Raw genomic sequence first — 26,474 nt, 5'->3', positions numbered from 1 at the left:
CTTCCACCTGCGCCTGTCTGTGGACGGCAGCCACCACAGGGAGCTCTCGCTGCTGCTCAGTCTCTGGGAATCAATGCTGCTGCAGACAGGAAGAAGAAACGTGCCTCGATAACTTAACTCAGATGTACAGTGGCCAAACGTCACTCCTACTCGCTGTACCCTCAGTGTAACCCAGCTTTACTGAATGTAACGTGGGATGAGGGAGTCAGTCGAGGCCTCACTGCAGTGGCCTCTGCTTCTGATTAAAACTTTGCTTTTGCAGCATTCAGCCTTGCAGAGTCAGCAAATGACTGACCTTGCTTGCATCCTGTATAAGTTGTGATTGTGTGGTGCACACTGGGCTTAAAGGTGACCTATTATACTTTCTTTAACCAGTTAGGTCTATGGACAACATAAAACATTTTGTTATATTTAGTTGCACAAAATAATTCCTAGATAATGAGATTTTAGTCTGCCCAGTTCTGCCCATTTTGAGTTCCTTTCAGAATGGGCTGTTTATTGTCTCTGTCACTCTAAAGCCAAATAAGCTGCTGCTGACCATGCCTCTCAAATCTACATTGACACTTGCACATGAAAATAACTTCAAACAGATGCACAAATATGCAACCATACATCTTTGAAAAGCATTAGTAAAGCCTTCTGCACAACCAACTTTCTTTGTTTTTCAGGTGTTGTTTCGATTGCAGTTTACTGCAGTGGAACAGGAGTATTTTTCCAGAAAGTAAAAGACAGACATCTCTTCCATTTATGGCACAATAAAGTATTTCTGTGAGGAGGTTGGGCCTCTAAGGCCTCTGCATGCCTCTCGGGGTCTCTGCACGACTTGCCAGAACAAAGTTTTGCAGAGACCAGGACAATAATTGGCTCTATTTAGCAAGTGGGAAGCTCCCAATTAGCATGCAGTGCTGCTGCCATGATGATGCATAGTACTGCTGGCAGGGATGGAGAAGAAGAGAAACATGGTGCGCAGAGCACAGTTTCTACCTCCAATTCCTACAAGTACTTTTGTCTCATTGAGCAGCAGTTCTGTTAATAACTTTTTTTCTTCTGACTGCATAAACCAGTACCTCCAGGACATTGCAGTAGGTCTTTTTCACATTTATCTTAAAACATGTTTTTTTTTTTTTTTACAAAACGGTGAAGAACTGTGAGTTTGTATGTCTGAGAGGCCGCTGGCGGCTCACTTCTTGTAGTAGCTAACCATCCCACACACTATCACAGGAACCATGGGGAGTGTGATGGGGTGTGTGTGCATGTGTGGGTTATATTTTCTGCTCTCCATGAGTGTGGGTAGGTGTAAGCGTCCAGCAGCTTATTGAGTGCGTTTTCAGGGCTCTCGGTCGTTGCGTATTGTGGCTGAAAAATGAACCTTGTCACGGAAGCAGCAGGAAATATGATTTCACATACACTGTAAAAAATGAACTTAGGGGGTTATTACATTAACAAAAGAATATCATGTACTTTTAACTAAATAATTTCATGTTTCAAACAAAAACGTGATACAATCATGTTGGATATACTAGAAATTTAACAACTTTACGTTTATGAAATTTAATTATGTTGAGATAACATGATTCATTAAAGTCAGACTGATCTTGTGCTGAAGCTGAGTGAGATCACAGGATATCATGCGAGTTCACGCGAGACAATTGTTTATGTCTCAACTTGAATAACATATTCAAGTTGAGACAACGTGATTCAATTTAGACAGATTAATTTCCCTCCGAAGAGGGTCTAGCGAGATCAGGGGATCAGGAGAGATTATATGACATAACTGTTTTGCCCCTGGGAAAACTTCAAAGTGGTTTTAGTTACGCATTAAACTATAGATATTTGTTTTTCTCTGCAGGGCACTATTGGCATTTGAGAACTGCACTGAAATACTGCAGTTCTTTTTTTTCAGTATTTAAGAACTGTAAAAAAAAAGTCTTTTTTTAAAAGAAGACTTTTTTTCAGGAAAGTCTTTGAATTAACTTAATTAAATCATGGAAAGGATTTTCACACGATTAAAGAGTTTTCGTTCAGCATGAAACATGTTTGTTGAACTAACTTAATTTTCACGAGTTGGATCAACTTAATAAGTAGTGTGCAGGTACCACTGTAACATAAGTTGGTTTCTCAGGCGTGCTGTGGTGGCGCAGGGGTTTACCCAGTCTGCCAACTGTCTCAAAAAAAAAACAAAAAAACGAGCCACTAGAGCCGCAAAAACTCTTCAGAGAAAAAAATTTGATTTCAACTAAATTGCCATTAATCTTAGTCAAGTAAATTATTTGCTCCAAAGCGTTGCAAATTAGTTGGGCTGGCTCCTTTTAATTACATTGGGTCCAACTATAGTAAATGAGTTGAATCAACCTTAATAGATTAAATTGAGCCAACACATTTGCTTTAAATTGGAATAACCATAATATATTAAGTTCAGCCAACTCTTTGGTTTAGAATCAACCATAGAATAACCATAATAACATAAGTTGAGCCAACACAATTGCTTTACATTGGATTAACCTTAATAAATAAAGTTGATCTAACACATTTGCTTTAAATAGGAGTAACAGAATTACATGGTGCTGAAATAAAGCAAAGTAATCAGGTGGAAAACCTTTCCATGATTTTTTTATGTTCATCCAAAGAGGTATTTTTTTCAGTGTATGCAAATCTGAGCTCCCACTCCTGTGGAAAAGGTCAACAGTGTGACAGGATGGTGCATGAGGACAGATGGTCTGTCTCTGATTTATCAACTGGCTTCAATAATCTATTTATATGCTTTAATCATTACAGTTCTGAATCAAACAAAAACCAAAATTATACATTGCTCTTTTGGTGTTTAACACTTAAATACTTAAAAATGTTAAGTATTAGGCTGGTGTAATGTGGTGGAAACTACCAGTGTGTATCACATGTATCAGTTATTTATTAAAATGTTTATTAAGTTTATTAAAAACACAATACAATATTTAAATGTTGAAAGAATTATGTGAGATTTTATTTTATTACATGTTTAAAATTGTATTTTATCTAACATTTCTCAATTTCCATCTTATAGTTTGTCTTAAAATAACTTAATTACTTACCCGTCATTCACCAAAATGCTAACACGTTAACCGATTGGTTAACCATCTGAGCTGCAGACCAATCATGTTGGCCAGAGCAGTGTTAACCACGCCCACTAAGGCTCACAGATAGAATGAGTTGATATGCTGCTTAACAGAAATATGAAATAATAACATAGAGCAAAAGATTATTAATTATATTTCTTTTAACTTATAAGAAATGTATTTGTTTGTATTATATTTAAAAAACCCTAAATACCCTAAATATTTTTTTTATATTTTTTAATTATTTTTTGTTTTAGAAACAAATCTTAGAAAATGCTTTTATTTATTAAATAAACAGTTAACTACTGTACACTTATTTATATTATCCATCCATCCATTTTCTGTTCACCCTTGTCCCTAATGGGGTCAGGAGGGTTGCTGGTTCCTCTCCAGCTACGTTCCGGGCGAGAGGCGGGTTCACCCTGGACAGGTCACCAGTCTGTCGCAGGGCAACACAGAGACATACAGGACACACAACCATTCACACACACACTCACACCTAGGGAGAATTTAGAGAGACCAATTAACCTGACATATTTATATTATCACATGTGAATATTTATATAAAAGCTTATTAATGTATTGAATTGTGTAACTTTTTATCATGTTTATTCATTTTTGAGAAATGTTTTCTGTCATTAAAATAGATTCAGAAATGCTGAAAGGTTTTTCCAGTGAATAAATGGAGCTATTCTGTTGTTTTCTGTTGTGTTTAGGAACTGTGTGAGGACCCTCACCTGTTTGTGGATGGCATCAGTGCACATGATCTGCATCAGGGACAGTTGGGCAACTGCTGGTTTGTTGCAGCTTGTTCCAGCCTGGCATCCAGAGAGTCGCTGTGGCAAAAAGTAAGTATCTCTGAATGCGGGCTTTAACTTCATGCTGTTTTGGTTGCCTTCAAATGACAATGGATGAAACTAAACTTAACAAAATTAATGCAAAAATGTCTTTATATCTTTCTGGAGCAAGGCCGTCTTGTAATCCTGTAAAGTTGTATCTATGAACAGTTTTTCAAAATATCTCGAACTTCTTTGGACTTTTTATACTGCTTCAGTCATTTCCTGTCCATTTCTTAGTTGTTACTAAAACATCCATCTATTTTCTTACACCCTTTTCCCATTGGGGTTGGGAGGGGTGCTGGTGCATATCTCCATCTGTCGACAGGCGAGAGGCGGGGTCACCCTGGACAGATCACCAGTCCATCACAGAGACAGACAGGGCAAACAGTTATGCACTCACCTTGGGAGAATTTAGAGAGAATTGACAGACAGTTTTTGGACTGCAGGAGGAAGCCCGAGTACTTGGAGAGAACCCACCATGCACAGGAAGAACACTCAAACTCCATGCAGAAAGACCCCGGGCCGGGAATCGAACCCAGGACCTTCTTGCTGAAAGGCAACAATGCTACAAACTGCACCATTGTGACTATAGCAACACATTTGGCCAACCCACAACCCAACAACAAAAACAACAACAAATGGAACAATGCAACAACAAAAGCAACAGAGTTACAAACACAACAACAAGCAAAAACAAAAGCCACAGTGCATCAGCAAGCAGCAAAGTTTACTAAAATGGAGTTACAGTAACTTCCTTTTTAACATATCTTCCATTGAGGCGTAAGATGTTGCATTGTGACTTTTGCACTCTTTTGACCCTTCTGGGCCACCATAGTGTGACTTTAAAAATTAGCAAACCGAATAAGTGCAGATCAGCAAAAAAAAAAGTTAAGTATCAAAGTAGTATCTTTGAAAACCATCTTTAAAAACCTCAGAGATCCATCAGGAAGCCTGAATATCAACATTGTAAAAGGTTATCAAAGTTTGGCTGCTTGGATGCAAAGTATATATAACAAAAAGTAGATATAATCCCATATCTGTCTCTTTCCATTAATGGTGATCACATTGAGGGAAAACATTTATGAAGATGTACAATATCTGAACTCAATACTTTGCTAAAGTGCAGTTTTAATTATCTTCTAATGAATGCTTGTATCCATTAGCAACCATTATTTGACAATGTAAAGATCAGAGCACTAAAGCGCCTCCCTGGTTTGCCTAGTGTGGAGTCTCTGAGGACAAACTTGAAGCTCTCAGGCTAAAAGTGATTTTTATCAGGGTGTAACCTGCAGATGATTGTTTACACTGCTCTGACCAGCAGCCAGTACCAATGGATGGAGAAAGAGTGACGATGCATTGTGACAGATGGATAGATGAACCCTGTGAAACTCTGATTTATCTGCAGACAGATTAGCGTATGCTAGATTCATAACTGGCCACCTCTTATGTTTTAGCTGATTTCAATTTTTATGTGAAGAAGCACAAATCTTAATGATGAGATTCTATGAGACGCACATCTTATTTCTTCTTTCTCTTAGCGCTCTGACAAACTGTCATTTGACTTTCAACTCAGTCACACCCTCCGAGGAGGTGTTGAAACTCTCGTCTGAAGCCGGAATGAAACTGTTCTGCTGTTGGTTGTGTCGTGACAAAACTGCATGGGAAAAAAAAAGAACCTGAGAAACTTTTTTGTTTGTTTTAGAAACAGATAACAGAATCCCAGTCATTACTGTTGATAGCACTGCTTTGTATCTTTACTCATTGCTGCTAACTTGGTTTGGACACAACAGAACGCTAAAGGGCGAAAATGTTTAATAATGTTAACAAAGAAAGGAAGCAGAAGACAATTAAACATGAGGTAGTCCTTTTAGAAATAAGTTAAAAGAGAGATAATGTGTTCCTGCCAATGTGCTGTCAGAAATAATAAGTAGTAGTAATAGCTATTATATTGTATACACATTATCATTAATCAGAATAATAATTCTTCTATTCAATAATTGCAATTGTTATTGCAACTATGATTATCATTTTATTTATTAGAATAATTATAGTAGTAGTATTAAAAATGAAATTACAATAGTATTTATTTATGTCAAGTTTATTTGTATCAAACATTTCAGTAACAAGGCAATTCAAAGAACTACATCATAACAACATACAGCCAGCTATTGTGAAACAAGCAATTAACATAGTAATTATTTATTGTAAGTATGTTATCTTTAACTTTATATTAATATAAATTACATCAACATCATTATTGTTATTAACATTATTATTTATAGCTTTCTAATAGACATAGTAGAATTAAAAACAACGTAGTTATAAAAAAAATAATAACTATATTGTACACATTGTATTGTTCTTACTCTCATTAATCATAAAATAGTCAATCTAGTCATTAAAGTGTGAATATACAAATATAACGCACGTTGGAGTCACAGAAAACTAATAAAGAAGATTTATTAGCTTACATCTTTGAACTATTCTTTCAATAAATATTTTCTCCTAAATCAAACATTAATAATTTGCTATGTTGAATATTTTGATGCTCCACTAAACTAATTGTCACTGATGAAAACTTTAGCACCATTCTCCTGGTCATTGTTAGGCTCATCGAGCTAAAAAACAGCCACCGCTAAAATACAATCCTGTTTGGTCCAATTTGGGTTTTTTTAACAAGTGACATGCAAGAATGAGCAGAACGATGCATAACAATGCAGAGACCGAACAATAATCCATATTCATGGATTCAGAGGCTGCAGGCGGGGCGGTTTTAATTGGGGCTCCTAAGAGCGCGCTGACATTTTTTTGGGGGGGAAACCAGAATCAGCCTCTTGTGCTTCAACAAAATCAACCGCTGACAAGAAATGAGCTGAGATTCACCTGATCTGTGACGCGTTCACATGTTCTCAGGCGCCTCTCCAGCACGGTTTCTGAGCAGAGCCTGAGGCGTTTTGTAGAAGCCACAGTGAGCCTTAGGAAGAGGAGGGAGAGAGCTTCCTTCTTCCTCCTGTTTGTCAGGGTCACCATTATGTGACGGTTTGCTCATCTGCTGGGGAATACTCACTCTGTCTCTGTGCATCTCCTCATGTGGGACTGGGCTCAGGGAAACCCTTCAGGGCTCAATGTTTGTCAGACAGGAACAATTTGGTTCAGCTCTCAACCCATGAAATGACAAATACAGGGATCATACAGGCGTCTGAAAGCCTTGAAAATTCTCAAATTTCTATTAGGTGCTTTCAAGGTTTGTAAAGTGCTTTATTTCTGTATAAAGCTTGATCTTCAAACTGAACAGTTTTGTAACAAAGTGCAATGTGATGATTCATTAAAAGCCTAAGTTTGGAAATGTTATTTACAGCTGAAACCAGATTTTTTTCATACGTCTAATAAAAAAACACAAATAAGTATTTTCTCACTCTGAAGTTAAATCTGACTTGTTTTAGGTCAGTTGGCATTACCAAAATTATTTAAACTTTTTTTGTTTGTCTTTTATGTCATTTACCTTAACACCATTTGGTTGAATTGTTCTAACATAATGTGTATTAATTATTACAAATGACTCAGTGATTTATTGATCATCTTATATTTCATACATTAAAAAAGTTATTGAAATTGAGGGATTTTTTTGTTTTGTTAAATTTGTGTTTTCGTCTTGGATCTGTTAGGTAGATAGAGTTTGAGTTAGTTGAGAAATTTCAAAATATATATGGGGACAAAAGTCAAAATTCTGAGATTAAAGTAAATTCTAAGTTTAAAAATAAAAGTCAGTTCATTTTTTTAAGTGACCCTAATCATCTTTTGTAGTCCAGTATCACACTTTTCATCTCCAAAGTTTGGTGCTGGAGAAGTCTGAAAACTTACCTTGAAAATGTAAAGTGCTTTAATTTTACTGTGGGAAATGTTTATGAACCTTTCAAATAAAACCAGGACGCAGCTGTTAATTGATTAAACTGTATTTATTCCCATCATTAATGGCTGCAGAGATAAAAAGCAAACAATAGATTTGGTCCCAAATTTTCTTGAATTCATAAAATAAGTCAGCTGACTAGTTTATGACACAAGAAAGGTAAAACTTTGAGTTCTTTCAGTTTGCCGCATGTTTTAAGCGTCCACCATGAAGGTGATGGAGCAGTCGACACTCTCAGGGCTGCATCCTTCTTCAAAAGCAAACAGGAAGTACATCACCTTCCTCACCTTGGCCAGTTCTGCGATCCTCTCCCCGAACTCAGCTGCGTCTGCCTCGTAGCACTGAGAGGGTGCGTCCTCGGCAGCCGTTCTCCAGAACACACCGACGGGCTCCAGCAGCTGGCGCGTCATCAGGTTGGTGAGGTCCGGCGTCCAGAGCTGCGAGGTGGCTGTGATGGTGAGGCGCCCTGGCTGCGCCAGCCGCACCGTCCAGTGGGAGAAGCGGAGCGACTGCTTGGAGAAGTCTAGCCGGTACACAGCCTCATTGGGCCGCAGCAAGCGCTCGCCCTCCTGTCGCTTCTGGCTGCGCTGCTGCAGGGACTGGACCCGCAGGCGCATCACCTCTGTCAGCTGGCTGTCCAGCCAGAAATGCAGTTCAGTCTTTGTAGACATTCTCCCACAGCACTCAGCGGTCGACAACAACTGCAGGCTGGATTAAAATCGGACTTTTTCTCTGTCCACTATCTCTTAATCCCCTTCTCTTTCTGCTGACTGCCACAGTTTGCATGACTTCACGCCTAAGCAGTGTTAAAGAACAGAGGGAGGGAACAGATGAGCCAGGAGAAAACAGGATCTAATTACATTTCAAAGCAGCCTCAGCACCGGCCCGCTGGGAGCTGTACTTAGAACTGTTTGTCACACGTTTGTTTTTGACTTTGCTCGCTTGGTTACAGCAGCACATCCAGAACATAAAGTTCCATCTGGTTTGCTCAAACATCTAATTCACTTTGCAGATATTTGTTATGAATAGAGCAGTCCCTGATGTGTTGATTTTATTCAAGAGGAAAAGGATGAGAAAAAAAACTAGTTCATTCCTCTTGGGACTTTAGAAATAACAGGGGGGTGCAAATCACTGTGTACTTCTGTTCAGTCTTAAATGGGACCTATTATACAAAATTTCCATTTTGCACTTTTTTCTGCTTCCATTTGGCTCCCTACTGTACAAATATTACTTAGGCATATTAGTGCCCTCATAGAGGAAAGAAAAAGGAGGAGGAAATTTCTGAATTTGAAAAGTTAAAAATTTGTTAGAAATAGCTTGAGAAATTTTCTGTGGAAAAAATTACAATTTCAGTTTCACAATACCAAAAATCATTGACTCTTGGCTTTTTGCTAAGAAAATTTATGAAATTATTCTCAAAATTTCCAAGTTTTTTGGTGGACATTTGTGCCTTTTCTTTCTTTATCTACAATACGCCACCATATTACTGCTTCTAAGAACTGCCTAAGTGCTTAAAAAAGCCACCAAGCCTTTTTTTAGCAATAAGTTAATGATTTTTTTGTTAATATTTTTAAAAACCTTGTGATTAAGTCACATTTCATGGGCACTGCGCCATTACTTAGCTAACCGAAGTAAAGTTAGCTTGGTTTGATTACTTGGCAACCCTAGGCCTGTCACATAGAAACTCCAATCAAGTACAGCCCTGTTACCTAGCAACCCATGCTGAGCTCCTGGATGTTTGGTCAGCTGGTTTTACCGCTGTGTGCTTTGTACAATGGCTGCTAGAAAAGACCAGTGTTTACTTGTTGACTTACCATCCATCCAACTTGCTGTATTCTTGTTGGTTGTGCAGGAAGTACCACTTCTGCTTTTCAAAGATGCATGGTTGTACATTTGTGTATCTTTTTGAAGTAATTTTCTCGTGCGAGTGTAAATGTTGAATTGGGGGGGAATGGCCAGCAGCAGCTTATTTGGATTTAAAGTGACAGAGACCCTATAACGGCACATTCTGAAAGCAGCTCAAAATATACAGAACTGAGCAGACTAAAATCTCATGATCAAAGATTGATTTTGCATAGCCTACAGATCTATTCTAACATGTTCAAGGAAGAGTCATAGGTCACCTCACTCCCAGAGTTCTGTTGCTTCATCACAACAGATGAAAGCTAAGATAGACAAGTGAGCAATAGAAACATGAAAGCTAACCATCCAAAGGGTCACCAAATGACTGTGATGCGTCTCTCTCCTCCTGCTCTGGAGCAGCGGAGGGCTGGATTCTCTCCATCGGCACAGAGTTGCCTCCTGCAGAGAGGTTTGACAGGAGCTGCTGTTCAGTTAGCTCATCTTGACATCTCCAGGGACACCCGCTGAAGGCCTGTCACTTCGCTCACATGTTGCTGTCGTTCACTGTTCATAGTGTTGGAGGTTTCACCACTGTCTGAACAGAACTGGGAAGAACGGATTTGCTCCCTTAAAGATGTCTTTTCTTTCTGTTTTTCGATATCAGACAAAGATGACCTGATTATCTAGAAAAACTGTTTTCAATGATGAGAAAATAAATCAAAACCAGTATGGCCCTTTAGAAAAGTTCCCCTGCTTTTTTGAGCCATTTTTTGACATCATTGCCTTTCTGCATAGCTCATATGTTCACTTACTGATAGTGATCAAATGAAGAAAAACAGTGCTTAATTGACTTAACGCATATCTTTTTGTTAACCGACATAAATGCAATAAATTACAAATTTATTACAGAACTCTGAACCAGTACAGCACACTTCAATGCACCAGCATGTTTGTTGGTCAAACATGCTTCCAGCATGTAAAAGGCAATTTATTCAGTCAGTAAACAATCAATGTAAAATAAATAAAGAAAACAAAGAAAAAATAAAGAAACTGGAACTTACAAAAACAATATGTTGACTTCCTTGAGCAAACAAGGTAAAAAATAAACAGCAACAAACCTATCAAATGGTTCAGAAAGTGAGATTATGAATGGTAAATATAAAGTAGAATAAATAATAAGAGCACAAACCAGACAATTAAACTGAATATGTTGCCCTTGTAAGCTGGCACAATTTAGATTTTTTTCAATGTTGGAACAGATATAGATATTAATATCGAATCAGTGCGTGTCTCATAATAACAGCATTTTACTGCAGTCATGTCCAAATAGGACTCCAGTTGACTCTGTTAACAATTTTTCTAGGGTTAGGGGGTGAGGGCTAGGGTTTTTTGTAATAAATAAATAAATAAAATGAGCACAAGTTACAAAATTAATGTGGTGTGATAATTTAAGTAAGTGTATAAATTAGTTCACCAACTCTAAATGCATCAGCAGACATGACAGAACGTGATCTTACTCAATCCTCTGCTCACACCGTGTTTTCCACCTCGTTTTGCTCCAGGTCATCCCGGACTGGAAGGAGCAGGAGTGGGACACAGAAAAGCCTGACTCGTATGCTGGGATTTTCCACTTCCGCTTCTGGCGCTTTGGTGAGTGGGTGGACGTTGTGATTGACGACCGGCTGCCAACAGTAGACAACCAGCTCGTCTACTGCCACTCCAATGACAGCAACGAGTTCTGGAGCGCCATGGTGGAAAAGGCCTACGCCAAGTCAGTATCAGTACCAGCAGATATTCAGCCTCAGATGAGGAGAGATGCTGATGATTTACGTTGTAGTTTTACACATTTAAAGTGTAAGTCCTCCAGGACATACCTGAAAGAAGAAATAAGATTAGTTGCCATAACTATGCAGATGAAACACAGTTCTATATTACGATGACATCAGGTGACTCTGAACCTGTCTAAGCACTAAACAGATCCTTAAAACAAATCAATGCGTGGATGGGCCATAACTTTCATTCATCAGAACAAAAACAAAACTGATTTTACTATCTTTGGATAGAGAGTCAATACACACAGCTTCAGTTATTACAACTAAAAACCACTGATCAGGCTTAAATCTGGGAGTAGTTATGAACTCTGATCTTAACGTTCAGAGGCACATAAAGACAGTTACAACGTTGGCCTTCTATCACCTGAAGAACATTTCCAGGATTAGAGAGCTAATGTTCCAGCAAGATCCAGAGAAACTCATCCAGAAACTCATTTATTTTTAGTTGCATTGACTACTGCAACAGTGTCTTTACAGGTCTGCCTAAAAAATAAATTTTCCAGCTGCAGCTGATCCAATTCGCTATTGCTCAAGTTTTGACTAAAATCAGGAACATAGATCACATCACACAGTTCTAAAGTCCCTCCACTGGCTCCCTGTAGCTCAGAGAATAGACTTTGAAATTCTGTTACTTTATAAATCACTTAATGGTTTGGCACCATAATACATTAAAGATCTGCTGTTGCTGTGTCAACCTTCCAGACCTCTCAGGTCTTCTGGTTCTGAACGAGGAGAAGCAGCATTCAGCATCTATGCACCACAAATCTGGAACAAAGGTTGAATTTGTAAATAAGAATTTGAATTAAATAAAAATAAGTAAACAACCTTCCCGAACATTGCAAAATAGCTGAAACACTGAGTTCCTTTAAATCAAGGCTAACCCACCTGTTCAGAGATAGCAAATAGAGCACCATATTTGATCAACATATTTGATGTGTATTTTCTTGATGATTTTAATGATGGCATTTGACAAAATATAATGTTTGTTGCCTGTTTCACAATTGGTGACTGTATGATGTTCTGATGATGGAAAGCACTTTGAACTGCCTTGCTACTGAAATGTTCTACCTATAAACTTGAACTCCTTTCCCTGCAGGGTTTACGGCTGCTATGAGGCCTTGGATGGGGGAAACACAGCAGATGCCCTGGTGGATTTTACAGGTGGTGTTTCGGAGCCTGTGGACCTTCTAGAGGGTCAGATGGCGACAGATGAGGCGTCTCGTAACCAGCTGTTTGAACGAGTACTCAAGGTCCACAACAGAGACGGCCTCATCAGCTGCTCTATCAGGGTGAGCTAACGACGTCTTTCACCGAACGCTCAAAGCTTCAGAACCCGTCCGACATCAGACATCTGGCTTATTTTGCTTCTGTAGAAAACTAACGATTATTCTAGTAATGAATTGATTAATCAGGTTAAAAGAATTGGCACATTCTCCAGATTTTTCATTTAAGCTTTATACACAATATACATATATATTCTTTATATATTTTTTTTTACAGTTTTTTCCTAATTACAGCTCTGACTGGCTCTGAGTGTTTTTCATCAAATGGTGTTTTTTGTGAATGTACACTCCAGTAAACTATTAATCATTTACTAAATTAGTTGACGATTATTTCAATTGTTGATTCGTTATGATTATTCTGATTAATCATTTTGTCCTAGTAGAAATATTCTGTAATATAATGTACAATATTTCCCGCATAAAGACTTCTAGGAACTAATAACGTAAAGTTTATGACATCATACTTTCAGAATCCAGGAGCATCTGTAGTTTTCTACTTGTGAGACAGGGATTATCTTAGTGGGTAATAAAATATGTATATAAATATGTATAAAATATCTTGTGTAAGGCTCAAACGATTAATAAGATTAGTCATGATGCAAAAGATACATGCATTTTGCATTTGAGTATAATAAAAAAACTTTTTTTTATGAGATTAATCGATAGAATAATAATTTTCCAAAATTTTTATTAGTTGCAGCCCTAAGGCTTTGTATTGCCTTGTTGCTGAAAATGTGCGATATAAATAACAGTACATTTACCTTTACCTTTAAGTACTGATGTTAAATATTGAAAAGAAATTTTAAAGAAAGAAAATAACATTCCAACATAGATGTTTTACAAAGATCTTCCCAATGACCCAGATGTTTATTTTTTATGGATTTTAAAGGATCATGTTGTCTTTAGCTTTTTGGTTCTTCCAGAATCCTGACTCTTTTCTTTATCCAGGCGACCACAGTGGAGGACATGGAGGCTCGGCTGGACTGCGGTTTAGTCAAAGGCCACGCCTATGCCGTGACAGACGTTCGGAAGGTGCGGCTCGGTCACGGACTGCTGGCCTTCTTCAAATCAGAGAAGCTGCACATGATCCGCATGAGGAACCCCTGGGGGGAGAAGGAGTGGAGCGGCCCGTGGAGTGACAGGTAGACACATTGCTGCAAATGTTTCATTTTCAAACCTCTTGAAGCTGCTGTCATCCGTCATAATTTTGATGTGACTGAATTGTCTGTGTTTGTTAAAGGAGGAGAATCAATGAATATATTGTTTAATATGTTACCTTGCTGTGCAACGGTCTAAACATATTCTCTGTATTAATTTCCAAAAGTGAGATGTTCTTCTGAGTCTGACTAAGAGACTGCATAAAAAGAATGAGCAAATCTCAGATGACTGGACAGAGATCAGCCCATAAATAATGCACACATTGTAGACAAGAGAGCAACAAAGTGGGAAATGTCATGCAGACACTGAAAAATGGAAATGCAATCAAGCTAATGGGCCTCACAGTGAACAACAGGGAGTGAATTCAGCCCTTTCAGACGGCTGGTTTCAGGATTTCTGCTTCTCTCGTCCATCTCTGCTCCACTGAGGAACAGATAACACTCACATAAAGGTCCTTCCTCTACAGAAACCAAGCAGGGAGGTGGTAAGTCTGAGTAATAATGGAATATGAATTATTGATGGGGGTGAAAGAAACAGATGTCATTAAGGAAACGTGAATCATCTCATTCACTGACTGTCGCTGAATTATTTAGCTGAGGTTTGATCAAACCTGTTGCTGAGTGGAGGCTGGAAGGCTTTTAGGAGGGAGCAGTCGATCATAAACAGAGACACACTTAGAGAAGTTATAATGATTCCCCAGAGCTGACATTAAGGTTTAGCTTTGAGCTATGCAAACTAAAGCAGTTCATTGTGTGAATGATTCACTGTATTTATTTATTTATAATTGTTGTTATATAAGTAATAGTAGTAAGCGTGTAAATAGTTGTAGTAGTAGCAGGAGCATTCTATTTTATCATGATTCATGTGTGACTGATGCATTACTTGTTTTCATTCATTTACTCATTTATTTGTTTAATAGTAGTTGCAGTGGTAGTTGATATAGTAGTAATGGAAGTAGTAGTAATAGCAGCAGTAGTGGTATCAGTTTGGCAGTAAAAGCAGTAGTAGTATACCTGCTACCTCTACTACTACCAGTAGTATTAGTATTATTGGTAGCAGAAGTGGTAGTTGTAGTAGATATCTAGATAGGTAGGTCAATAAGATACTGAATAAAAAAATTTTTATGCTAATTTGTCTGAAAAAGTCAGTAACATTTCCATTTAACAATTAAAATCTGTCAAATGTCTTTTATTCATCATTTATTGATCTTAAAACATTCTGTCCCATTTAATATGAACCATTTTTGTAACATTTGGAAAAAACACAAACATAGGAGTCGGTCAAAACTCTATGCACTTTATAAATAGAACTAATTTGTATTATAGCAAGTCAGATAAGATAAAATGTTACTTTTTAATTTATGTTGAGTTTCTTTTAATGCACAACTTTGAAAGAAGAAAAAACAAGGTGTTTTAATATTTGCAATAGACGGTGTGTAAAATAAAATAATGTTTGCTTCATGTGTTCCTGCTGATTTCAGCTCTGAGGAGTGGAACAAGGTGAGCAAGAGTGAGAGAGAAAAGCTGGGCGTCACCGTGCAGGATGACGGCGAGTTCTGGTGAGACCCAGAATATTTCTAACACTTTGTACCAATATGACTATCACGGGTTAAACTGATGATCATGCAACACAATACTGCTAATAGCACTAGTATTAAATACAAAAGATTTTAATATTGCTAGGTGTAATGCAGAGAGAATTGAATATTTCTTGGTCAGCATCAAATAAATAAAATTAAAAATCAAATAATAGTGATAATGTTAAATTAATACTGTTTAAAATGATAAATATTCATTTATATTACACTGCAAATCAAATAAGTTTGAAATGTTTTTATTTTTTGCACTTTTAGATGCACTATTTGGTACATTAGTTACTGTACTGCCAATTTAGATTTTTATATAAACTGTAATTCTCTCCAAAAAATGATAATTTGTGCTTTTTTATTTCTGGTTGACAATATGGTGAAAACTTATTCCAACTTAAAAGTAACTGCAGCATCTTTTGTTTGTAAATCGGGCTTTCGCTTGTGAAAAATAATGTTAATCACAGTTAATTAATGACTGAACAAGGGAATCAATTGCAATTTTAAGTAGAGCAAAGTTGGTCTGGAAGGATTTTTTGTTTAACCAATTAAGTCTATAAAAAAAAGCTCTTTTTCACTTAATTTATCATTGTCTGATATTTGTTTGATGAGCTAAAACATTTAGGCTGAAAGGCTCGTGGTAACCTGTTAACATTCCTCTTTGCTCTGATTTCCTTTCATTTTGAACCCATTTAAGAACTTCCTCTTTTTCTCCAGCCGGTTTCGACTCTCTCCGGTCTGTCTTCTCCTCTTTGCCTGTCCTTCTACAGGATGAACTTTGATGACTTCTGCCAGTATTTCACTGACCTGATCCTCTGCCGCCTCATCAACACCTCCTACCTGAGCATCCACAAGACCTGGGAGGAGGAGGTGATGAGGGGCTCCTGGATCCACCGCCAGGACCCTCTTCGGAACCGATCCGGAGGCTGCATCAACCACAAGACCACCTTCCTGCAGAACCCTCAGGTCAGTCAGCAGCAATATTGTTCAAGTTACTTATAAATATGGCTGGACTATATGGCTGCAAAACGTGTCACGATATAAGGGGTTTATATCAGTTGACATTGATAATTATTGATCAGTTTTTTGTTTTAAATATTGGAAATGCTGCCGAACAGGTGGTGCAAAACCTCCCTGTATCATCCAGTTTTCTCTCCTCGCTGCTGATTTTTATGTTTAAGCAGTTATGAGGCATGGTGGCAAAACATGAAACTGCTGCTGTGCAATTTACTCAACAGGTTGTTGTTAGGCAACTGAAGTTGGGGAAAACTTGAAACTACTTGTTACCAGGTTGTTGCTAGGTAACCAAAAAGCGAGTGAGTTAGCTGATGCCAATAACCTAGCTTAACTGGCCATGAGACGTTGAGCAGCTAAAAGCTTTCGTCTGCCTACATTTCCCAGAATTCTTTGCAGTTCAGTGAATTATTGAATATTCTATCAGATGTACTATTTGTTGATACTGATCACGTGTCTATGGGGATATACGTTATTAATTTATTATGTCCAGTCTTATTTGTTTATAGTACTTGCTGATTAATTCAAGACAGCTGATAACAAGACAGTTATCTACTTACTTTACTGATTACTTATTTTCAAAAATATTGTTTTTATTACTTCACTTAGTGACTTAGTAAAAAAAATGCTCAACCTGAATGCATTGTAAACAATATACCTTTCTGCCTAATTAATTTATTAACATAAATTACGGTAAATTAAAATGTAACTTAATTTTAATAGAATGAAAATTAAACTTAATTTTGATTAAGTTTAAATTGAGTTAAATTATAACTTTGTTTTTATTCATTTTTAACAACAATGACATTTTTTCCTAGTTAAAATCAGTCTTAAGCAATATGCATTCCACATTATAAGCTGACAAGAATAGACAAAATAGCAATAATATTCAATCAAGTTTCAGTCATTCAAGTTGTTGAACATTTCAGCAACAAGGTGGTTCAAAGTGCTTTACATTATGAAAACATAAAAACATCATAAACACATTATGCAGTTACCAATTGTAAATCCAGTTACAAACATGACATTTTGTCAAATGCCATCATCAAAATTACAAATCAAATGTGTTGATTAATGTTCCATTTATTATGGTTTAAAAGAAACTCTGAACTGGTGGGTTCTATGGTCATTTAGTTTTAGTGTTTCAATGTTTCAGCAGTTTTGTAGTTTTCTGAAAGTTTGTTCCAGATTTGAGGTGCATAGAAGCTGATCTCATCTCTGGTCACCAGCTGTGGAGGGTAATAACGGATTCATGTTTTTTGCCCTACCAGTATGTGTTTGACGTGAAGAAGGTGGAGGACGAGGTGCTGATCTGCTTGCAGCAAAAAGAGAAGAGAGCCACACCCAAAGAAGGCAAAGGGGAAAATCTTGCTATTGGCTTCGATATTCACAGGGTAAAAACACCAAAAAAAAGAAGAAAAAACCCCCAATAAAAACACGATTGCTTCTATTTTTTCCAAACTTCTGCTATAACATCTTGTCAATCTGCAGGTGGAACTGAATCGAAAGTACCGTATGCACACAGCCCAGCAGAAAGTAGCCGGTTCCATTTACATCAACTCGCGCTGCGTCTTCCTCAGGAAGGAGCTAAAGGAAGGTCGATACGTCATCATCCCCACCACCTTTGACCCCGGGCAGCAGGGAGAATTTCTGCTCCGGGTCTTCACTGATGTGCCTTCAGATTGCAAGTAATTATGAGGGGCGACCAAGAAAGCTTGTTATTCAACCTCTTTAAGACATTATAAAGACGGTTTGATCTTTGCCAGGTTCTATGGTCATTTAAATCTTAACCCTTAAATCTCTACAAAAGTACTCATTAGAGCTGCAGAAACAATGAGCTTATCAGTTTTGTTTCTAACGTCATAAACATTGCATCCTTAAACTTTCTGTTTGTTTTCAAAATGAATAGAAAGTGCTTGTTGCTTTATTGGAAAGCACCAGCAGCAGCAGAAACTCCTTCAGGTTGAAATATCTCAGTGTTTCAATAAACTCTCTCTGCAGAGAGCTGACTCTGGATGATCCTCCTCAGACCTGTTGGACAGGGATGTGTGGCTACCCTCAGCTGGTCACTCAGGTCCATGTATTGAGTGCAGAGGGGCTGCAGGGACAGGACACCAACGGAGGTAAACTGCAGTTGTAGCCTGAGTTGGGGCCTCCAGGGGGCGCTGTGGAAACCGCAGAAAGTTAGAGGGAAAATCAGGGAAAAAATTTAATCCCATAAATTATTTTATGTTAAATTTGTTTTCTGGTTTTTTTTTTTTTGTTTTTTGGGGGGGTTTTTTGTTAATAAAAATAAGTAACAATAAATCATATAAACATTTTTTCTGATGCTCATTTTCTGATTGGCTGCCTGTCAACTTCAAGCTGCTTGGCTCCTTAAGCTAGCAAGAAATCTAAAATATTCTGGACGAGAAAAACAATGAGAGAAAATCAAATTTTATGGAATTAATCTAAAATATTACATATTTTCTTCTTAAAAGAGAGAATATTGTAATGAAAAATTGTGTTATTTGATAATAAAGTCATAATAAATTATCTGATAGTAAAATTTTCTGCCACGGATCTCATGGCCATCTAACAGTTGATGTTTCTTTACATATTTTGTAGCATTGTGTGTCGATTAGCAAAGGGCGTCCCCAGCAAGAGGTTAATGCTCTTTGGGGGATCGTGGAAATATTCGGGAACCCCTGAACAAAGCTACAGTGTTTAGGATGAAGCAAAAGGTACCACAGCGCCTCCTGGCTGCCATTCCTTATACTTTTTCTTTTACTGATTTCATTTTAGTTGTAGCTTTGCTAAGCCTTTTAATTGAAGCCCACTTCATTATTACAATCTGGAGTTTACTTAAAGCAGTTAAAGAGCTTTATTTACAAAAAAAATGCTTCATAGAAAAAGCAAATGTGGCCTATTTTAATCCGGTTTATGTCAGTACAGTCAAAATGTGCTGAAAGACTGGAAATAATTTGGAAACATTTAAGGACAAATCACTTTGCAACAAAAATCCCCCTCTTGATTTTCATAACTGAAGAGTCAACGACCTTTAAAAACCTAAGAACAACTTTAAACCTAAACTATGAAATTATTTACATTTTAACATCAGACAGATGGAGTCTCCTCAGGTTTTAACGTCTCCTCTTAAAATGTTAATTTCTTTTACTGGATTATAATGGTTTACTGCAACTTCTATTTATTCTTTATTGTTTCTATGTGTTGTCAGTGTGCAGTACTTTGGCCACCTGCTTTAAAATTAATGTGGGTAGGATTGGAATCAAGTAGAGACATTTTCAAATAGGCTTAGAATACCTTTTATTTTCAAAGATAACGTCTCTGAGAATAGTTTGGATGCATTTAATAAATAGCAAAGAAATAAGCAGTTTTTTCAGTACTTGCCCTGTCAGATAGAGAGAAACTGGTTCCAGTCTCTGGCAATCTGACTTGTACAACTCAAGTAGATTTCATGCAAACATCATGTCTAAGACTTTTATTTATCACAGTTTTAATTACATTGTAAACCCCTTAACTCATTAAATGTGAACAAAATTCATAGTAACAACAAATACAGATAAATAATTGTCAACTAATATCTGGACCTTTTTAATCTAGCGTTGTCAGTGTATTTTTTTGACTAGGTTAAGATCATAATCAAACTTTTATCTGTATCCAAATATTTATGCAATTTTCTGACTTTTTTCCTTGCAGCTGTGGATTCATACGTGATAATCACCTGTGAAGGAGAGAGGGTTCGCTCACCAGTTCAGAAAGACACACGTTGCCCAAACTTTGACATCAAAGGCCTGTTTTATCGCAAAAAGCCCAAGGAAGCTATCCACATCGAGGTGAGTGCTCACTCTGCTGATTCAGCACCTCAGGCTGGTTTAGAATAAAGCTGCAGGTAAGTTCGCTTGTCTGCGGCCGCCACAAGGAGTTCAAGGCCTAAACACTAAATATTCAACTGTTTTTAAATACTTAGAAACAAACTGTTTATGCTTTTCCCAAAAAAAAAAAAAAAAAAACATGAACTGAAAGGTTTAATATTTACCAAAGAAGACATTGCTGATTTAACCATTTAATAACAGTCAAATTGGGAGTAAGAGCTGGGTCATATGGAGAAAAACAATTATGAACAATTTTGACATTTATCCCATGGTAGCATATCTTTGAATATAAACTGAAAAAGACATTAAAATAAACTTTAACTTGTCTAAAATGTGGCCTGGGGAATATTTGTTGCCCCTAAACTGATGTTTTTGCACCCCTCAACTGCAAAGAATGGTTCCGATTTGGACAGGTGCTTGATGTTTTTTTTTCTTGTAATGAACGTTACAATTTACTGAGACATTAATATCTAAAAATGTAAAATCTTAGAAACAACACAAAGTATTCAACTTTTAATAATCATGCTCTTTGCTTTCCTTTTTTATTTTGCAGTAAGTAAGGGCACAAATATCCAACAACTTATATTGGATGAGTTTATTTAAAGGGACAGTATTGTGTATTTTCTAGTGTAAGTTTATTCAAGTACCACCAGTACTTTTGGCTGTTATAAAAATTGTGTATATATCAAATATGACAACAAAAATACACTTCTCAATTTAATGCTTTGAATTTGGGCCTCTAAGCTCCTGCTCTTTTTGACACTGCCTTCAATGGTTGTAAACAACATAACAGATCATTGAACTGAATACTAGTTTGTATAATGAGCTCAGCAGATGTTCAGGTCCACCACGTATTTGCTAATTGCTGCTGACTAGTCTGAAGGAGCTGAGTGGGGGAGTTGCCTTAAAATACATTCATAATTAAATCAAATGTCTCCTTTAACATTTGATTTAATGTTAAACCTATTTGAACCTATTTGATTTAATGTTAAACCATCACCTATCATTGTGATATCAGGTGATGATTATGTCTCTGATGTCATCATCTGACATATCTCATTGATGATGTAATCTGAGATTTCCCTCATTGTTAGACAGATAAAATGATATGGACATTAACAAATACTTTTCTGACATGCAATTTTTTTATTGCTTATGTATTAGTCTGTAACATAAAGTACCAATGAAATATTTAGTTTGTAACACAATCAAATTTAAAAAGCTTCTGGGTTTACGCCTTCATTTGCAAATCTCTGTAGGTCTCTTTCTTCTTCTTACATTTCTTTTTATCTGCTGTTTCCTTCTCTCTTTTCTCTCTTCTTACCCTTTTCTGTTTCCCACCTTTCTCTTCGCTTCCCATGAGTGGCGCTCAGATCTACAACAAGAACATGATCATGGACACCTTCCTGGGACAGGTGGTCCTGTTCAGCGAGCCCAGTGAGAGGCAGGAGCAGCACACGCTTCACCTCCGTGACAAGGGCAGTCGCCAGGACAACGACATCCCGGGCATGCTCACTGTGCGCCTCTTAACCTCCACCACACTCACCAACATCTGACGAGCTTTCTGAGCTCACGGTCCTTCACTTTGTTTTCCTGCTTTTTCTTTTTGGGGAGTTTTTCAAAATACCTGCATCCATACGTGTAGGTAAAAGGTGCCATAAGGGTTATGTTTGAACAAATTCCTGCTAGAATAGAATGGATAATGTTATTTGTTGTCATAATATTATCTGAAACTGTGGCACCCTACAGGTTTTGATGCCGGAAAGCTTCAGTTAAAGGGGACCTATTATGCAAAATTCACAATTTGCACATTTTTCTCCTTCCGTTTGGGTCTCAACTGTTTCTGAAAACAGCCCAAGCACTTTAAAAGACTTTTTTGGAAATAAATTTATGAGTTTCAATAAACCTCCCAATTCTTAAGTCACATTCCACAGGCGCTGCGCCGTTACTTAGCAACCCCACCCAGGCCCAGCTCTGTTACCTAGCAACCCAACTCCAGAACTTTTGCTCAGCTGTGTTTAACGCTGCTGGAAAAGACAAGTGTATTCTTGTTGACTTGTAACTCCACGATCTATTTATCAGCTAATTTGCTCATGTGCTAAAAGAAATACTTCCAAGAAAGGTATGTTTGTTTCTTTTTTCAATTTAATTCAATTCAAAAAGGCTTTATTGATCCCACAGGGAAATGAAATGCTGTTGCAACTCCTATATATTCAAACATTTTCAAAGAGTTATTGTAGATGTTACATATAAATAAATATATAATAATAAAAATATTTTAGTTATTATAAACTATAATAACAGTAAATAGTACATGTTTTAAAGATAATAACTCAAAATAAGAATAAAAACAGTATTACTGGATTTTGAAAGACTGTTTTCTAAAAAGAACCCTTCCAGTAAATGTTTGTACCTGTGAATCAAACATGAAGAATGTTTGAATGTTGATAGAGTAATATTGGGATATAGTCTTGTACAATTGATAATATCTTTAGCTAACCTCTTAAAAGATATGATTGTTATGAAAGTAAAAGTCCCTTTTTTGTCCAGGATACGTATCTCTCAGTTCCTTCAGTCCTATTACATTTTTTTTTACCGAATAATAATCTATGAACCAAATTATAAAATGTATAATTCATTAAGAGAATTATAAAATAGTGCAGAAAAATAGCATAAGTAGTTTTTTAATTAATACAAATGAATATGTCAATATATATTTTGAGAATGATCCAGAAGTATTTTTTTCAGTGCATGCGCAAGTTAGCCAGCGGTACGAATTGTGTTTCCGGAACAGACCGTGCAGTGGCAACGTATTTTTGTTGGTTGTGCGGTAGGATCCTCTTCTGCTTTTCAAAGAAATACAAAGATGTACAGTTGTATAATTGTGCATCTGGTTGAGTTTTTTCAGCCTCCTGTCCCCCCTTCCTGTCATTTCACTTCACAACAGGCCCTAAAACATCTGAACTGACCACAGTAAGATCTCATTGTCTAAGAATGATTTAGTGCAAAAACTGTAATGAACATGTTTTGTACACCCCATAGACCACTAAAACTAGTGTTGAGCAGGTAAAACTAGAAAAAAAAGATCCCATAAAACAAATTTTTGCATTTTTAATTTATTGAATTTTGTGGTCCTCCAGTAATTTAAATTGACCTGTTTTGGTCGCCCCCTGCCATAGACCTAACCTGTTCAAGGAAGCATAATAGGTCACCTTTAACTGAATTATCCAAAATTATTTGCTACAAAATGAGTTTGCCCTCGTCATACAATACATTATGCACATATTTCTGCACTCTCCATGCATGTGCCAATCTTTCCAAGGGCTCTGCAATGCCTTAAGGCTGAGTCAGTCTCTCCTGTTTCAGGAGACTGGGGGAGGAGGTCTGTGAAAACTGTTTTCAGTGTTAGCACCGTCTGATCTACAGCCTTCTGTCCCCCCTTCCTGTCAGAGCTCAATCCCCCTGCCTAGACGCCTCAGCTCCTCGTCAGGTTGCAGCTGCTTCAGAGAGCATCCAGCCTGAACTTTACAAAGAAAAGCCAACAGCAGCTATTTCCTCCCTCTTCCAGGAACTTTCTTTTTCTGCGCTTACGTGTAAAGTCTTTGCCTCCCCCGTCTCCCATCACTTCCAAACTCGCTACCGGTTGCTCTGGACGATCTGCAAACTGCATGGCTTGAAAACGTTTCTGCCTGTGCTGCACATTTATCCAGTCGTAGCTTAGCAACCGGGACTCCTGATCGTTTCCCCTGTTTTCCCCAACGTTGGAGTGCAAAGACTCAGCTTGACATAAACCAAGTGCTTTATGGGACCAAAGACGAGCCGGGCCCTTCGCTCTCTAATGTCCCGTTCAGAACCTTCTGGCCTAGCCACAAACCACCACCCCGTGTGCCACTTCATCTCTTAATGGCAACACCACTGCCTGATGCTTCCTTTGACGAGAGTCCGCCGGGTCAACTCAAAAGACTCGCCGAAGACAGCGGCCGTGCTGCGTTTCCATTGTTCATAAATTAGCCTAAAGCTGCAGTATGTAACAAACTCCAGTTGTTCGTCATGTGACTCGTGTGATGCGTGTTTCCATTGCAGTTTTGTGGAATAAACAAATTTTGAAACAGCAAAAAAAAACAAAAAAAACACTTGAAACTTTTTATCAAAAACAAGTTTTTTCAAAACTGGCATGTATCCTGCTGTAGTATGTAACTTTTAAAAAATTATGTTTTTTTTCATATTTGTTCATACTAATATGTAGTGACAATATAATATGAGACAAACTGTGAAAATATCAATATCCTCTACCTCCTCCCTGAGCTACTATTGCTGTCTGAAGAAATGCAGTGCTCCAGACCAAAAACAGCCAAGCAGAGCGAGGAGGATCTTACCGCTGTCAATCAACCTCTTGTACTCCCTGCTAAATGTGCTAATGGTGGAGAAACAGCTTACTGTTACAAGAACACGGTTTATCTGCCACCATTGGGGGCTATGCTAAGCAGCCTCACCTAACTAGCTTGAGGATGATTGACAGCGTTAAGACCCGCCTCCTGGTTCTGATTAGCTGCTTCTGGTCAGCGCTGGTAGAAGGTAGAGGAGCTGTATTTTTTTTCAGGTTATCTGTCTCACACCATACTGTCACGACATAGTGACAGATTCAACAAGTGTGCAAAAAATATATTTTCTATAAAAGTTACATACTGCAGCAGAAAACACCAATTTAAAAAACAAAAACAAACTTGTTTTTCCACTAAGATGAAGTGACTTTTCAGTTATAAAATTGCAACGGAAAAATTTTTTTCACATCACATGAATCACATGGACAACCGGATGTTGCCACTGCTGCAAACCACTAAAAAGACGACAGGAAGTAGTTGAATGAAAATTGCTTGGCATGTTTTTAATGACTTATCGCGTGAAAGAACTGATGGGTATTTTTCCTATATACCTAAATAAAAGAACTACAGACACGTAATATGAATTTTATGACAAAGCTTTAGCAAAAGGAGAAGTCTCCGAAACAGCTTCTCCAAGCTGCTTACAAAGAGAGTTCTGATTTCCTTTCACGCGAGCTCCTGTTTTATTGTCAAAGAAAAACAGTCAAAACAGTCAAAGGGGCAGAGGTCGTAAAAAGAACAGAGGTTGTAAACGTGTAACCTAATCAACATGTAACCTAATCAACTAGAAAACTACTCAACTGCTCACATGAAGATAAACAGACATCCTGACCTCCACGTCAGAAAATACACACATAAGGAAGAGAGCACTTTAATTAGACTGAATTTCAACTAAAGTAATAACAAAATGATAATTCCGAAAATTCTCTAACAAGAACTTCTTCACGTGAGATTCTTAATTATGTTTCTTATTTAATGGAAACACGACAATTATGAAATTGTGGGGTTTTTTCAACATTAGTGGAATATCGTCAAAGTTTGTGGTTGGAAACGCAGCTTGTGTTGTTTGTCTCGCTTCCTGCCGCCTTGCTTCAGATGTGGGTGAATGCAGATCTGTTGATCCTGTTTGTATCTGGAAGAGACATTTCTGTGGGAAGGTGTGAGCAGAACACCTTGCACTTTAACTTCAAAGACAAAGAAACAGGAAGTTTTTATCAGCAGAGACGTTTCTGCCAATCAGCTTGTGCCATCATCTCGGTCTCGGCAGGATGAATGAACGGATCGCTCTCTTGTTAACCATGACTCTTCCTGCATCGGTCATGTGGCCACACGGTGTGAGCTTTTCACTCCTGATGAACTTTGTTTTGGTTTTGTTGACTCAAAAGTGCAGTCTTGATTTTTAATGCACTGCTGGATTTTATTTATTTTGTTGTTAGAAGTTAGGATTTAAACTGTAATCTATCATCAATGCATTTCCTTTGAATGTAAGGCTAGTCTCTTGTGAGAAACTATCACATCATTTTTTCTGTTTTGTTTTATCACTGCAGTGGTCACACATAGCGTTATTTAAACTGGTCAGTCCAGTTATTGTCAGGGTTCCTGCACAATGTGGAAAAGTCTAGAAAAGTCTGGAATTCAGGGTTTTCCTGGACTGAATGGGAAAAT

The 26,474-nt window shown here is 37.5% G+C and overlaps 2 protein-coding genes across 2 annotated transcripts in view; one reads left to right on the top strand and one right to left on the bottom strand.

The window, feature by feature from the left end:
* LOC122844932 (calpain-5-like) overlaps window positions 1-24,558 on the top strand; it is a 36,007-nt gene extending 11,449 nt beyond the window's left edge. Inside the window, exons 4-14 of the mRNA XM_044140794.1 lie at window positions 3,809-3,940; window positions 11,243-11,451; window positions 12,609-12,801; window positions 13,744-13,937; window positions 15,434-15,511; window positions 16,309-16,504; window positions 17,824-17,946; window positions 18,044-18,240; window positions 18,554-18,675; window positions 20,252-20,388; window positions 21,801-24,558. Coding sequence (XP_043996729.1) covers window positions 3,809-3,940; window positions 11,243-11,451; window positions 12,609-12,801; window positions 13,744-13,937; window positions 15,434-15,511; window positions 16,309-16,504; window positions 17,824-17,946; window positions 18,044-18,240; window positions 18,554-18,675; window positions 20,252-20,388; window positions 21,801-21,983 — 1,764 coding nt within the window. The 3' untranslated portion in view covers window positions 21,984-24,558. The remainder of the gene's footprint in view (window positions 1-3,808; window positions 3,941-11,242; window positions 11,452-12,608; window positions 12,802-13,743; window positions 13,938-15,433; window positions 15,512-16,308; window positions 16,505-17,823; window positions 17,947-18,043; window positions 18,241-18,553; window positions 18,676-20,251; window positions 20,389-21,800) is intronic.
* On the bottom strand, window positions 7,935-8,717 carry LOC122844933 (olfactory marker protein-like). Its single transcript, XM_044140795.1, has one exon. It carries the CDS (start codon window positions 8,507-8,509, stop codon window positions 8,033-8,035), a length of 477 nt encoding a protein of 158 aa, XP_043996730.1. The 5' UTR covers window positions 8,510-8,717; the 3' UTR covers window positions 7,935-8,032.
* Window positions 24,559-26,474: the final 1,916 nt, after the last annotated feature.

This window comes from Gambusia affinis, linkage group LG15 (genome assembly GCF_019740435.1).
Source record: "Gambusia affinis linkage group LG15, SWU_Gaff_1.0, whole genome shotgun sequence".
Classification (NCBI taxonomy): domain Eukaryota; kingdom Metazoa; phylum Chordata; class Actinopteri; order Cyprinodontiformes; family Poeciliidae; genus Gambusia; species Gambusia affinis.
This window is presented reverse-complemented; position numbering and strand designations above follow the sequence as displayed.

What these genes read in the sequence shown, in the direction of transcription:
- LOC122844933 (XM_044140795.1), bottom strand. Translation starts at nt 8,509, where the DNA reads ATGTCTACAAAGACTGAACTGCATTTCTGGCTGGACAGCCAGCTGACA.